Source organism: Poecilia reticulata, chromosome 17 (assembly GCF_904066995.2).
Source record: "Poecilia reticulata chromosome 17, P_reticulata-male-v2, whole genome shotgun sequence".
Classification (NCBI taxonomy): Eukaryota; Metazoa; Chordata; class Actinopteri; order Cyprinodontiformes; family Poeciliidae; genus Poecilia; species Poecilia reticulata.
In genome coordinates, this window is record NC_088846.1 from 4,804,793 (window position 1) to 4,820,974 (window position 16,182).

Below are 16,182 nucleotides of genomic sequence, written 5' to 3' on the forward strand. Positions count from 1 at the left end.
TAACCCATCTTTGTGTCGGAGTAGCTCCATTCTGCAGAGTTCCTCACTCTCAGATCCTACGATTGCACATAATAAAATGCCACATCATGGGAATAAACTGTAAAACGTGCTGATTTGAAGCCTCGTCTGCTGTAAGCAGCTCCAGAGCCAGGCCAGAATCTATTCATCACGTTTTCAGTTTTTAATAAAACTTCAACATATTTCTTGGCTATCTTTGGGACACCAGTGGCCGAGTGTCCTTTGTTCTCCGGCCAGTGTCCTTGTTTTTAAGGCCCGTGTGGCTGGAGATGCTGAAGCAGATAGCGCCACATCTCATATCCCTTCTCTGCATCCCCTTTATCTGACCGCGGCATCGTCCAGCAGCCAATGGCGACGCAGACGCTCTCTAAATCATCGCTCTGACAACATGATTCTTCTCCTCTCCCCATCTATCACTCGCCACTGCCGCATACAGATGAGGCCATAAATTAATCATTGGCATGTCATCGGCACACAGCCACAGAGGAACATGCAGACGCACGAGCAACGCAACGCAAACAGGAGCGCGCGCGTTCCCCTTCTTCCCGCCCGTCGTGTTCGCCGGGCGCGCCCTCCCCTGATGCATTAAAAAGCTCATTAGCAACCTAATTAAACACATTCCTCTCTTTTAGCTTCTCCTCAATCTACCTTATTACTCACACTTCATCACCTCCTGCTTTTCCACATCAGCACCCCGTGTGCCGCTTTCTGTCCTATCACCTACATTCCAGCATCCAGCCAAGTGGAAGGGGAATTAAAGCGAGGTCAGCCATTACATTTCCACACACAATTAGCTTCGCTGAGCCCAAATCCTGGCACAGGAAATGCCCTCGGGGGACTCCGTGTTAGAGTGAAAACTGTGAGCCAAGGAGCCGGTACCCGCACCTGGAAACTGAACGTGTGAATTCTGCTGTATGCGTCTCTCTGTCTGTCAGCCAGCCAGCCCGGCGGCGTAGACAGTGCTGAAGATCTGCGTTTGATTCATTATACATCACCAGCCGATCCGGTGTTCTGAGCACCCGCTAAGAACACCGCTAATGTTGTTGACTTGAATTCCAGGCTAACAAAATTCAGAACAAACACGTCAGCATGCTGGAGCGTTCCAAGTCTGCAAAAAGTCAGAAGGAGAAAGCTGGGGGAAAAAAAAATACAACCAACACCTGGGGGCGAGCACAGCTACCTACGACATCACATCTCCACTTCCACCGAGAAGTGTCAGAGACTCGGAGGCAGACATCCGTCTGGCAGCAAAAAGGCCCTTCAGCGCAAAGAGGCATCCTATCGAGTCAACACGGAGTATAAAACAAAGCAAAGCCAACGAGCACGCACCTTGTTGTGCTTCTCTTCAGGCCAGACATTTTTTTTTTTTTTTCTGTGACATCTTATTCCAGCAACCCAGAGGCGCAGCGCTGCCCGTCTCCGCAGCACCAATCTTTATCTTGCGCTGAGCGCCAGTCATATACAATACCAAAGACAATTTCACACAAGGAAGAAGGAAAATGCATTACTGCTTTATTTTCTGCTTCCATCATGGAATAACCTCCAGACCATTTTGAGTGCTGATGGAGTAAAAAAAAGAAAAAGAAAGAGGACAGTGATTGTTTTTTTCTGTGCCAAACTTTGCCCACAGTAGCAAAGTTGCCTCCATTTACAAACGCGTTGCCTTTTATTTTAAAGTGACGACCGTCAGAGCAGACAGATGATTAAGAACCTCCAGACGGACATCCATTTGGGAAAATGTCAGATTTTAAAAAGCATTTTGAAACAAATGCTTCACTAAAAGTCAATGCCTGGACACGCCTGTTCAAACACCTTCATACAGTGTATAAAGGTTGGCAGTACAGATGTTAGAAGCATTAAATAAAGCGGCAGAATGTAAGTTACATAAAAAATTGTTTTTTCACTTGTTTAAACTGTCACCATGTCGTGAAAGATAATCCGTGAAAAGATCGAACTCCCTCACCTCCTACCTGAGCTGCTGTTAACATCTGGAGAAAAACAACCAATCTGAGCCAAGAGGTGGGTCATAGCGCTGTCAGTCATCCTCATGTACTCGTTGCTAAATGTGTTGATAGCAGAGAAAACATCTTACCGTTACAGGATTTATCTGCTGTCATTTGGTGGCTATGCTAACTAGCCTTAGCATTCACAACATGCTATCCTAGCTGCAGTGTGGCAGGGAGCAAGGCGAGGACAATGGAGGATGAGCAGCGCCACACGTAGAGGTGATTGACAGCGCTAAGACCCGCCTCCTATCTGTGATTGCTTGTTTCTAGTTGGCACTGGGAGAAAACAGAGGAACTTTTTTTTTTACAGATTATACTGTCATGACATGGCGACATTTTCAACAAATTTGTAAAAAAAAAAAAAAGTTTGAAAAATTTACATAAAGCAGCTTTAAATGTAGTATAATATCACAGCGAAAAAAATTTGAAAAATCAAAACTTTAGTTCAGTACAATTATATAGTGGAGAAAACTGAACTCTATCCCTGGTATCACTGCTTTAAATGTTTTGCTTCTGGCAGTAGGAGACCATTCTTCTGGTCCTTAGGCATTTCACAGATCTCTGGTCCAGAATCATGGGAACTTGGATGACCTGGGAGGAACATTGATTCTGTGTCTGAAGGAGCGCTCGGTGTTCTGTTTTGGACCAGATCGAGCTACGCAGTATGTTGAATCACAATACACATCTCCGTTTCCAATCGTGCAACAAGGCAGTCACAAAGGGCTGAATAATATCTCCAGTACCATTTATTCAAACTCTGTATCAATAGTAACATCTGGACAATTAGACTTTTCTGTCCTCAACTGATATAGATTTCAGTAAATCTGAAGAGGAGAAGTTCAGACGTCAACGATGATGGGGGAACAAAAGCATAGAGAGAAAAGTGCGAGTTATTCATGATCGATGTCATCACTGCAATTTTCAACTCTATGATTGCATCTTCATGCTATCCTAATATTGTGCACACAAAGTTCATCCCCAACAATGATCCATTTTCAGTTTACTGGCAGAGTTCAGTAGATTTTTTAAAAATCTCCTCTGGCAAGAGTTTATGATGCTCTGCATTCTAATAAGGATCCCTGGGTTTTTTTGTTGTTGGAAAATCCAAGTTTTATCTGATCAAAGCACATGCTTCCAGTTAAAGCCCTAGTGGAGTTTAGCTAGCTCAGCGTTGTGAAGGTAGAACAAAAATTAAAAAAAGATAGAAAAACATTTTTGGCATCTATCCCAAGTAAGTAGGAGATCGTTGATCGGTTAATATTACATAAGAATCCGCAAATGTCTGAAAATGAACCACTTCTAGCTCTGCTGTAAGAGAGGGCTGAGAGCCGCCAACAAGGTCACATCTGTACCAGCACCGTTAACAGTAACTCTACTGTTAAGAACTTGGTATAAAATAGGCTGCTATATTTTGCAACTTTTTGGACAAAAACCCCCCCCCCAAAAAACCAGGATTAGCCAAAATCGGAATCTAATGGTTCCCCAAGTTGATCACTATACCGGTGAGCTTTGGATATTTTTTTATTACCTTCCTTTAAATCCTTTTCAGTACGTTGATGGGAACATGAATATGGGTTCTTCTCCAGTCTAATAGCCAACAACTAAAAGAGTTTATGACATGGAAGCTTCTAGATATTTGGATTTCAAGGGAAGAGTAAGACCAGTGGTTCTTAACCTTTTTTGAGGTACCGAACCCCCCAGTTGCATATGCGCATTCACTGAACCCTTCTTAATCCACCCCTCCCCACCACACTTACAAATACTTTGCAGTATTCTGATTTAGTAATGTAACTAAATTAGCTGTGTTACCACCCCCACGCCACTAGAGGCAGTAGCAACGCTGAAAAGATGCGACTAAGGAACAGATTTAGACTATAGAATTTGGTAAAAACTGAGCTTTGCTGAAGTAATTAAAGACACAAGTTCAAATCCATGCTGAGAGTGGAACTCCTTCAATCAGTGCTCCTCCGCAGCTCTGATTGGCTAAGCAATGTAACCTGATCCTCTGCAGCAAGTGATGGCAAAGCGGGGCGTCATCACGACTTTACACAACTGTGTCTTTACCTCCACGGCAGAGGCTCCGCCGAACCCCTGAGACCGACTCCTCGAACCCCTGGGGTTCGATCGAACCCAGGTTAAGAACCACTGCATTACACACAGGATGTGTTTCCACACTCGTGCTCAAATTAAAGGTCGGATTTTTCAAATTAAGTTGCAGAAATTAAAGATTGATTTAAGACTTTTTACACAACTAAACCCAAGAGAGCCACATTTTTCCATGTCTACAAATATTTTTTTTTTTACATAAACATAACTCACTTCATCCCAGACTTTCACCCCGACAACAGTAGCTGCGTTCCCATTACAAAATGTGCGCAAAGGTTGGTCCACTAATGTTGAAAAAAAAAAACACAATTTCACAATTACTGTTTCCACTAAATAACAAATGCAATTAAAACCACACGTGAAGTTTGTTCACGCGATAAGTAAATAAAAAACATGCTGTGCGTCATCATCCTCCTGCCACTTCCTGTCATCTTCTTTATCGCTTCCGCTGGTATGAATATCCAGCTGTTAACCTCGTGATTCGTGTGATGCAAAAAGTTTTTCCATTGCAGTTTTGCGAAATGCAACCATTTGATACGGCCCCCCAAAAAAGAACTCATCCTAGCGCACGAGCTTTTTATTGAAAAACTAGAGCTTTGTTTCCACTAAGCAAATTTTTTTTTCGGAATCCCAATTTGCGCAATTTTAAGGCCAATGGAAACGCAGCTAGCAGATCATGAAGTTGCTCTGAACACCAGTGCTGTTGGGCATCGACCTGAGTGGCTCTGGTCCAATCAAACTTACATGTCTGACTCACCCTGAGTAGCTGCTGGTCACCACCTTGAGGCTCGCGGCGTTGCGGAGCAGCTTGTCCAGGGTGCTGACGATGCGCGAGAACTTAGGCCTCAGGTTTCTCTCCTTCATCCAGCACTCCAGCATCAGCTGGTGCAGCACCATGGGACAGTCCATGGGCGGGGGCAGCCGGTAGTCCTGCTCTACTGCTGTCATTACCTGACAGAAGGAAAACCACTCATAAGTACGATCATTTTAAGCTAACTGGCGTAAACATTGTATGTTCAAGGTCCACTGAATTCAATGTGGCTGCAAAACGTAGAGACTGGTTAAGTGTTTATTTGAACTGCAGCAGTTTGTTACTCTGAACATCAGGGAGCATCCTCTGAAGGTGCGCAATTAAATATTAACGGACAAAAACATTTAAAATGAACACCTGAGCAACACACATGATTTCCACGCTGAGACAAAGTTCAGTTTATTTTTGATTAGATAAAAATCTCTGTTCTTTTGCTCGAATTGAGTCATTTTGATGAAGTGGCATCACCTGCCTGGATCATCGACTTGCTCTTAGAATACAGATGATGACATCTCCAAGGCACACCATAAATCTGTGTTAATTCTAACGGCAACAAAAAAGTGAAAAGTCCTGGACTGAGTCTGTATCGGCTGTGCAGGGAAAGTGTGACGATGCGTAGCTCATCCAGTACAGCTGCTGTTAGTAATTGGTGGGATCTGAGCTTATTCTACTTTATGTTGTTTTGTTTTATGCTTGTCAATCTTAACTTAAAAACACGTCAGTTTGAACTTATAATAAATCTATTTTAGACATTGAAAGAATCGTCTTTAAGATTGAATATTTACACATTTCAGGCATTCACAATGCGTGTGTAAATACAGGATCATTTAGGGAAGTGGCTGTATGGTCAAATAAAAATGCCTACAAAGTCAATTCTGATTGGTCTGGATGAGGCAGAGTTTTATTTTTTATTTTGTTGGGCTGTGAGTCAGATGTCAAAATCATTCACCCCCTAATGCACAAAGATTTCAGAATTATTTTTGTGAGTAAAACCTCTTGTGAAACATAGCAGCCTCCAGAGACGGAGGAAGCGGTTTGTCCAGATGAGATGCAGACATGTTCCACCTGGACCTCGCTGACACTTATGACCCTTTTGGTGCCGTTTTTGCATTCGTCGAATCTGAGCATTTCACACACAGACTCTGATTTTTGATTGAAGCCTCTTGGGGACTGATAATGCACTGAAAAGAAGGGGAAATAAACTGAAGTGAAAAGAAAAGTAAAGCCAAGTCTCACCAGGATGTCAATGCAGTTTTTGTGTCCCTGTCGTCCCCGAGAAGATCAATAATTCAAAACAGGAGGAGAACAGCAAATCTACCTTAAACATAACCATCTTTGTTTATCCTCTTCAGCCTGTGAAGTGATTCAGGGGGTTTTGTATCTACTGTGCATTTGGGATCAACCTTTGAAGGGGAATTTTCTGCTGACTAAATGCCTGCAAGTTTCACAGGTGAGACTGAACACAAGAAGAAGAGCCACAATACAAGAAAAGCCACAAAAAACAAAGTCACAACATAAAGGTTCAACACGAGAAACCACAACACAAGAAAAGCCACAAAAAACAAAAAAAAGACACACAAGTAGCCACAACAAAAAGCTACAATACAAGTTATGCTAAAACTGAAGGTATGCTAAACCTGCTAGCAACATAAAATTTTAATGTAAAACAGAATTTATGAACAATTTCAAAGCATAACTTGCGTTGTGGCCTTTGACTTTACGGCGTGGCTCTTGCGTTTTGCTAACCCTTCCAGGCCACCGTCCTTGACAGCATTGTGGTACTTTGAAATCTAAGTAATAAGTGAGGAGCTACTTATTTTAAAGTCTGAGAACCACCAATCCATAACCTATAATTTCTTTTACGGTCTTAGTGGTGTCAAACAAAGCATTTCAACTTGAAAAAAACTAACTCCCCATTCCTTCGCTACAAGCTAAAATAAACCCCATCATGTTCAACCATGTAGTTCTGACTAACCACATAAAGACTCTGTTTAGTGTCTGTTGGCGTTCTAGTAAGATAATCGCCACTTTCTGTATTATGTCCTGCGTTTGACAGCTGCTCAGTTTGTGCTGTCAAATATTCCATCCTTCCTTTCAGCGTCTCTGCCAAACTAAAAAAAAACTAATCCCAAATGTTGTCACTTCAGAACTGCTGTGACTGACGCGGAAAACAATAAGTGAAGGAAGAGCACGTTGGCTCATTGATTAGATTTCGCCTAGCAACTGCATTTACCTCCATAAGCTCTGTATGGGCTTCCAGCTCCCCGCAACAATAAAAAAACTGGCATTTGGGAACAATAAAGCAGTTCTGCTGCGCTCCTCTCCTCCCGCTGCTTGTCCTTTGATTTTGTGTCGTGCCTCCAGCCGGTGAGTACCTCTGTTTATATCTCGTATTTGTTGACTCTGTTGCTTATTGAGCAACGGCTGTGGCACAAAGGCTACGGGGAACAATGGAGAGCCTCTGCTTTGATGCTTTTCATTACTGCGTTAGGGTTTTGTTGTGAAAGTTATACATACATTAATGCCATTTTTCATTTTGGTTGCCTTTTTTTTTTTTTTTCTCCCTTGCTTTATTGGTATCAGTGTTGCACGTCTCCTTTTTGAAGCGCGATACAGAGCCGGTAGTCCTCGGAGAGTTGCGTGGAGGTGTACAGTACGCACCGCTTCGGCACTTTGCTCAGCGAGGAGGAACCCAGAGATTTCTGTTTTCTTTCCTACAAAGCTCGGTGCTGCAGCTCCAGTGTCTGTGCAGAGCAGATAGCCGACAGGTAACAAGGCCCGTAAAAAAAAAAAAAAGCCTTTCCTGAGAATGCCTTTGTGAGTGTGAGGAGGGGAGGCTTTGCAGTATGGATTTGCAGGGAGTGTGCCGGGCTTGAGCTGTAAATAAGGTAGTAAAAAAGAAGGTAGAACACAGGCACACAGCTGCACCAGCATCTGCAGAGAGGAGATAAAGACTCCAGAACAGAGCCGGGGTCCAACGTGTCACTCTGGAAATCAAAGCCACAGCTGCTCAGAGGAACTCCCAGCCGGCCCCCGCTAAACTTTAGTCGTAAAACTCTTTGAGAAGGAATTTGCGGCGCAGGTGTGTGTGTGTCGGGGAGGCGGCGCGGCCAACTCACGTCCTGGTTGCTCATGTCCCAGTAAGGCCTCTCTCCATAGGACACCACCTCCCACATGACGATGCCGTAGCTCCACACGTCGCTGGCCGAGGTGAACTTCCTGAAGGCGATGGCTTCTGGCGCCGTCCACCGAATGGGAATCTTTCCTCCCTGCTCACGCACACAAACACACACGCACACACACGCACACACACACATCGCTATTATAGAATACACGGCAATCCAGAAACAGTAGAGAAGCACAGAAACACGGTGCCCCGCAAGTTTTCACACACCACTAACTTCTTTGTATTTTGTTATAACTGTGGTGACAACTTTGTACTTTGACTTGTCTACTGGAGAACGGAGCTTATGGACGGGTATTTTTGAGACGTGTTTTAATCATCTTGACCTTTGATTGAACTGTTGTGTTGAAAGGTCACGGATGCAAAATCAGACATGATCCAGACTGTATTGTCTTTTTATGTACGCTGATGTTTGACATGTTAAGTTCTGTAAGGGAAGTTTGATTTTGTGTACGTGACTATAAAAAGCTACGTATGTACTTGTTTCTTCACTCTCGTCTTCTCCGAGGTTTAAAGGTTTAAACTTTGTTGATCCTTGAATGAAATATCCTGAAGACAAATGAGCGTTTCTCTGTATGACTGATTCAGTGTTTCTACATTTTAATAAGAGGACACAACCAAAAACCTCAAAGTAGGAAATATTTAGGAAATGAGGGGAAAATTATTTACATTTCAAAAATAATTTTTACCAATACCAATTTATATTCTGCCCCTATACTCTTGGTCCACGTGTAACTGTATATCGGGGAAAATGAAGACATCTTATGTGTTTTTTCATTCATCCACGCAAACACTTCGATTAATATCACTAAACATGATTACATATTTGATGAGATTTGAGAAAACTATTTGTGTTTGCGAGTGTACCTGTGAAAACAGAGCAGAGATTACAGTCTGTGACAAGTAATGCGCCAATATGTCCACATATTTACTCTGATTTCCAATCAACATCACCTTGTGTTTTATGAACATTATATTCTAATACTTTATTTAAAAGCGGCTCAACCTACATACCTGTTCACACAAATGAATGTCCTGGCACCATGTTTAATTTGTAGCAGGAAATATTGGTTATATTGAAGCAATTTGATTGGCTGGCATAGGTTTCAGCTGTGTGCTAAACTGCCCCCTATGGTTTTGGCATGTTAAAACAACGCCCATGGGCGTATTTGTACAAGTTTATGTGGATAAAAACTTTACTGGAATGTTTTTATAGAAGAACTGGCTATGTGTGTACATGGCTTATTACCACAACACGAGTTTCCTTTCAGAAGTCACCTTAACAGTAAATCAAGTCTCCCTGTGTGTAATTTCTTCTATGTACAAATACGTTTATACTAGAGATGTGGCGATTGATCGGCCACCGATCATAATCGGCCTATTTCCGTGAAAAAGTGTATGATTGGTGATTGGTGATCGCCGATCACGGTCTCTTGTTGCCGATCACACAAACCGATCACCTGCTTCTCATTTCCCAGCCTGCCTGTGCAGCTGGTCTCCTCTTTTCTTCACTCTGCGCAAACGCGCAGCAACAAATACTAAGCGATGTGGAACTATAACGCACTGAGTGAATGGGGAAGTTTGCTTGTTGCGGCAGAAAATTGAAGCACGTCAAAATGCATCAACACGACGAATCTAATACGACATAAAAACAATGGCATACTTGAGGAGTTTGGTTACATCGAGGCTCACTGCAGTAAAAAAGACATATGGAGGATCAGACAGCAGGTAAAGCAGCGCACAGCTACAAACACAAGAATTAGCATGACGGTAAGAAAGCTAAACAAATAACCTGGAAAATAATTTAAGTCTTCGAGCTGCGATGTAAGACCCTGGTTCTGCTCTCGCTGTTGAACCGCTGCTCCGCGCTACAGGTAGTAATATTTGACAGACAGAGCGCCGCTTCTGCTCCACCTGGTAGTGACTCTCACACCGAACCTCTGCTTAAAGCTGCAGCATCTAACCTAAAAAAATAAATTTTACATATGTATTAAAATTTTTGCTGTCCTAACATGAGACAGATAATCTCTGAAAAAATAATCGATCTCCTCTGCCTCCTCCCTGTTCTGCATAATTACTCAGCTTAGTCAGAAACATCCAATAAAAACTAGCAGTAATCAGCTAGCCGCCATGCTATCAGGAAGTTTTCATTCAGTAACTCAGGATTGTTTATTGTAATGGATCCTGTATTTGCCTTTGAATGTTAAGTTTTATACTTGAATTTCTTTGGCAATGTTGAGAGGTTTTATTTTGACTTTTTGCATTATTTTAGCCTTTTCTGAGCCTCCATATGTTTTCAGTCTGTTAAAGATAGTATTACTGATAGCAGTACAATTTGCACAATGTCTGCTTTGTTTTTTTTCTTGGAAAAAGTTATTAAAAACAAGTTTTTGTCTAAATTAAGGTGAATTCATGGTTCCTTTTTCCACATAATGTAACCGGTAGTGCTTATGATAAAAAAAATAAAATAATTATGTGATCGGTATCGGTGATCGGAATCGACAGGAAAAATCCTGATCGGCACATCTCTAGTTTATACATTGGTGAACCAATCACTGACACCAAGTAACACAGCAGACTAGTCAGGGATCAAACTGTGAAGAAGTTTAAAGCAGTTCCAGCAGAGAGAGCATGGCACATCTGCAAACCAAACAAGACATGGCCGACCACCTGAACTGGCAAACCAGGCATTAATTAGAGAAGTAGCCAACAGGTTCATGGTAATTATAGAGGAGCTGCAGAGATCCACAGCTCAGCTGGACCGATCTGCCAACAGCTAACAGGATGTTATCCCTCCTGATAGTCCTTTAGACTCGGTTCAGTTGGTCACCAAAATTGCAACATTTGTTACGTTTCTACTGCCGTGTTTCTCTTTCACTGTGTCAAACAACCAAACCATTTGAAAAACCTGTTCGGCGCTGTGCCAAAGAACCAGAGTCTGACTTTACATTAACAGCTCCCCTGGAGAACCTGACTTTCTAGGAGTTTGATTAAAGTGCCACAATACTAGAATCTAGATGTTTTTAGATATCAGAGCCAGTACCAATATTAATGTCAGATTGGTGCAGCTCTAGTAAGAAAATTTAAAAAAACGTGAAAACCAGTTTCCTTCTACTTCACAACTATGAGCTACTTTGCCTCAGTACGTGGCATAAAATCTAAAACAAACGAGTTTCAGAAACGGTAAGAGTTAGATTAAAAAGAACATTAATCTGACTGACCAGGGAGCTGGTGTACGTGGGGTCAGCGGACGTGTCGTCCAGGAAGCGTGAGAGGCCGAAGTCGGAGACCTTGCAGACCAGGTTGCTGTTGACCAGGATGTTCCGTGCGGCGAGGTCTCGGTGCACGTAGTTCATGTCTGACAGGTACTTCATCCCGGCGGCGATGCCGCGCAGCATCCCGACCAGCTGCGTCATGGTGAAGCGCCCGTCGTTGAGCTGCAGATAGGAGCCAAAGAGATTCAGGACGGGCGGCGAGGAAGAGAGAGGATGTGATGATTATGGAAATGTAGGAGTATAAGAGATAAGGACAACACCGGAGGGGAGCCGATCAGTCACTGACGCCACACAAACATGACATCTGTCATGATGCGTCGCAGCTGCTGCTGACGCTCACTGACAGCTGACCTTTTCACACACGCTGCCCAATTAGTAGATTAATTACACACTTTATTGCTGCACCGAAGCCGCTTGTGTCTAATACCGCTTTGACAAAAACAACATAAAACAAACTGACAGGCCGCTCGCAGACACACGGCCGCTACCGAGGCGGATTTCTCATCGACATCAAAACAACAACACATTAAAGCGAAACCGCCTTCCAATTGCATCTTGCACCAAAAAGTCCTTGATTTGCAGCTTCTTTATTTATTTATTTGCCCTCCTTTTTGCTACCATTAAAGAAGCATGAAACAAATCTTAAGATTGTGGGGCTTTCAGGGTTCATTTCACAATTCTCCACATTAGTGAAGCATGTCACAAAGTGGAGATTAGAATAAATGATCGGTCCGACCTGTGAAGACTCGTGACCCCCTGACGATCCGAGAGCCGGAGAGAATCGATGGAACGTCGATAGACAATTAAAAAAAAAAAAAACCGGGGAGACGTTTCTTCTCTCATGACCTGAATATCTAATAAAACCGGGAAGAGAAACTGGAGAAAATACTGTGCTGCATAATCGTTGCCTCCTTTGACTCGGCTATGAGAAAAGCAGGAACGCACACACAGATGTGACATGGCAGAAATGGTAAACACGCTCGCTTTGTAGTCTGCACACTCCGGTGGAGTTCGACAGGCGAACGGGCCGGGATGGATGGATGTATAAACAGCCATGATTCACTGCAGGCCTTCAGAAAGTCCTGTGTATGCATGTGTGTTATTTCAGGACGCCTGTGAAGGTTCTGCATGCGCACATGTCCTGAAAGCTCAGAAAGTAGGTCTTCTGGGAAGCATGAGTTGAGAATTTCCCGTGAGTGACCGACTCGGACAGTAAATAAATGTGTGTGTGTGTGTGTGTGTGTGTGTGTGTGTGTGTGCGTGGTGGTGGTTAACGCAGTAGTTTCCTCATTAGAGTAGAACTCCGAGTTCCCTGAGTCACCGGCTGAGTGACACTGGCAGGAGAGAGGAGAGCAGGGAGCAGGCAGGAGGTTTTTCTCCGTTATTTATGTGATAGCTGACTGAAGCTGCGTTTCCATTATGAATGTGAGGAAAACTTTGTCAATATTCCGCTAACGTACAAAAAAAAACAACTTCACAATTGCATTGTTTCCATTAAATAAGAAATGCAGTTAAAATCATGTGCATGTTTCTTCATATAAGTTGTTGCCATCGTTCGTCTTCCACTTCCTGCAGTCTTCTTCGTTTTCACCAGTAGAAACATCCGTTTGTTGATGAAATGACTTGTGATACAAAAAATGTGTTTAGACATGGAGCTACAACTACTGACTGTAATTTCCAAGAACAGGTTTTCAAATAAAGACGTGGTAATAAGCAGAATGATACCCATTTACATTGTCCAACGGTTTCAGGTTAGCTTTTCTCTTTCCCTTAGCTGTTCTCCTTAGCATCGCAGCAGATCACCCTAATCTGCTGTCGTACAAAGCATCTGCACTAATCCATCACTTCATCCATGAACCTTCTGTGAACTGGGGGTGGGGTTTGAAACTGGTCCAGATTTATAACACCTGAACACCTCCCAGCATGCTGTTCCTGTGGTTTAAAGTCCTCCTTATAGGACAGAATCTCCAACTCCTTCCACTTTAGCTCAAAGACTTTAAAATACTTCTGCTAGTTTATAAATCACTGAAGGGCTTAGCACCAAAATACATCAAAAACCTGTTGTTCCATCAACTGGGGTCTCCTGGTTGTGGTCTACCCTACACCGCTCAGAACCAAACACAGAGAAGAAGCGTTCAGCTTCTATGAACCACAAATCTGGAAAAAAAAAAAACTTCCAGAAATCTGACTTCCTTTAAATCTAGACTAAAAACCTCTCCTGTTTAGAGTTGCCTTTGATTAGTAAAAGCACACACTATCTTGATGATGCAGCTTATTAAATCAATTGTTTGAGGTTTTTTTTTTTATTAACACAAGCGAGGTTTTGTGAAAAAGGACATAAGCAATTAAAATATTACCTATAATGTATAACTATTGACGTTCTCATAAAGTATGAATCCAGATTAGTTGGTATCTGAGAGTGAAGTTATCAGGGTGAAAAACTAATGGGGACTTTAACATCTAAAAAAAAGTTACCCGTCATCATGTTTGTAATTGGGTTGTTAATTACACAGAAGCTGATAATGTTTTACAAAGTTAACAGCAGCTAATGATCTTCCTTTGTGAACATGTGAAGCTTCCCTGGTCACAGTAAATACATAACCAGTAAAACAGAACACAACATTTTATGAAGTTAAAACTTTAATCACTATCAGCTTTTGTTGTTTTTTATCCTTCTGTTTTTTGGACCACTTCACTTAATGTCACAGTTGTTGTAACCATTACGTGAACTGCATAAATGATTCACCTCTTTGTAGATTTCCTTTCAATACAAATACAGTATGACATGTACCTTCGAGGTATGCATAAAATATGAAACTGTTCAAGTAGTCAAAGAAAATGAATATGTTTCTAATCATTTTTCAGAGAAATGTGAAGTTTTGCCGCCACATCCAGGGTGTTTGTCAGGGTCAAAACAAATCTGTTTTATCAGCTGCTTTATTATATATGAATATTATGATTTTGTAATATTTTTCTTAGTGTATTACGTCATGATCACAGCTCCCCTCTTCTGCATTGAAGTCTGTTATCTCATTGTATGATCAGACAACTAAATGTTTTGGACAAGATGCACATAAAATAGCATCATCAGCAAATACAAACTTTTTCCCCTATAAAAATTGTATGAATTTTTAGCATTTCGAAAAGGTCTATATAGCCTCTGCTGGTGGGGACTGTATAGTTTCAAAATCTAAAACATCCATTGGTCAGTCTTGTTTGCCACTTAAGGCGCCCAAATGTTGGGACTCTTTCCTCACTGACCTTTTTTTAGCTTCATATCATGTTACATTATTTCTTCATCAAAATCATTCTTTGATTCTTGACTTGATTCCTTCATGCATTTTTGAGAAATCTTTTAATCTCCCAGGGCAACCATTCAGCTGTGCAAAACACCTGGGTGGACCTAGCTCCGCCTTCCAGACGCAGGTCCTCCTCAGTTTTAGTTTTCAAGCTTCTGAGCTTCACAGACCTTCCCTCCCCTGCAACTTCCCCTCTGAGCTCCTTCAGACTAGCTAGCAGCAATTGGCAAACACCTGGCGGAACTGTTCATCTACTGAGCTCATTGTAGGAACTACGTCTCAGTGAAACGCTGGTAAAAATGTTAAAACTTTAATAGAGGAGCCATGTTGTGATGACTTTCTGAACGTGGAGTTTTAGAAAGAGTAGGAAGTTTTAAAGGGACAGAGGCCCAAGACGTTAAATTACAAAGTAAAATCGCTTTTGTCATATTTCAGATACGTATATAGAGTTTTTAAAGCCACTGAAGGACACAGTTGATTGTGCTATAATCAAAGGCAGTATGTGTCAGGAAGAGACCCAATACTGAAGATAAGGCCAATGCAGACCTTACATAAACATCACATTTATGAGACTGGAGTTGTTTTAAGAGACGTCAAACTCCAGTCCTCGAGGGCTGCTGTCCTGCAACTTCTTGATGCGTCCCAATTCCCAACACACCTAAATCAAAGAAGCAAATTATCTCTTCTTGCACTGAAATTCTATAGAGTACTACTAAAGGTAATTATGTGATTCAGGTGTGTTGACAGAGAGGTGCCTCTAAAAGCTGCAGGAGGCCAGCCATGGAGGCCTGGAGTCTGACACCTGTCCTCTACGGCAAGCTGTTAGCTTCAGCTGTGGGACCAACTAATGACAACAGGTTCTGCTGCAGGTAGAATATGAGCCGCTTTTAACAGAATCACCCTTAGGAAATTATGAACTGTATCTCTACAGCAACAGTATTATTATTTTATTACTATTACAAATGCGCTCAAAACTTTGTCAATATTCCTCTTGTTAAAAAAAACACAACCAGAATTTTACAATTGCGCCATTTCTAGTAAGAAATGTGATTAAAAATGATAAGTTTGTTCACATGATGTCGTTACAAAACATACTGCTCCATCTTCCTCCTACCACTTCCTGTTGTCTTCTTCATCATTTCTCCTCCAGAAGTAACATCTGGGTGTTCACAACTCATGTGATGTGAGAGAAGTGTTTCCATTGCCGTTTTGAGAAATACATTTATTTCATTACAGAAGAAAAACCTCCTCACCCGGGAACAAATTTTTTTATTGAAAAGCATGAAGTTTTGTTTGTTTTTTTCCCCCCAAATTGGCGTGTTTTCATTTAGCAAATTTATCTTTGTAATTCAAACTGTATGGTCAATGGAAACGGTGTTTTAAAAGTTGCATTTCTGTTGTGTGATGGTTATTTGTACTTTCACATTTAACAACATGAATAATCCAACTTTTACATGGAAATTTATTTTTTGTTGAATGAGCC

General features: G+C 41.9%; 1 protein-coding gene across 2 annotated transcripts in view; it reads right to left on the reverse strand.

Moving 5' to 3' along the window:
• ephb3a (eph receptor B3a) overlaps positions 1-16,182 on the reverse strand; it is a 67,285-nt gene that overhangs the window by 3,217 nt on the left and 47,886 nt on the right. The window contains exons 12-14 of one of the 2 annotated variants that reach the window (XM_008433273.3): positions 11,347-11,562; positions 8,061-8,210; positions 4,888-5,081 (exon numbers count right to left, since the gene is read on the reverse strand). In XM_008433273.3, the coding sequence (XP_008431495.1) occupies positions 4,888-5,081; positions 8,061-8,210; positions 11,347-11,562 (560 nt within the window). Of the gene's footprint in view, positions 1-4,874; positions 5,082-8,060; positions 8,211-11,346; positions 11,563-16,182 lie in introns of both variants that reach the window. The other variant, XM_081598016.1, reaches the window with a different exon arrangement.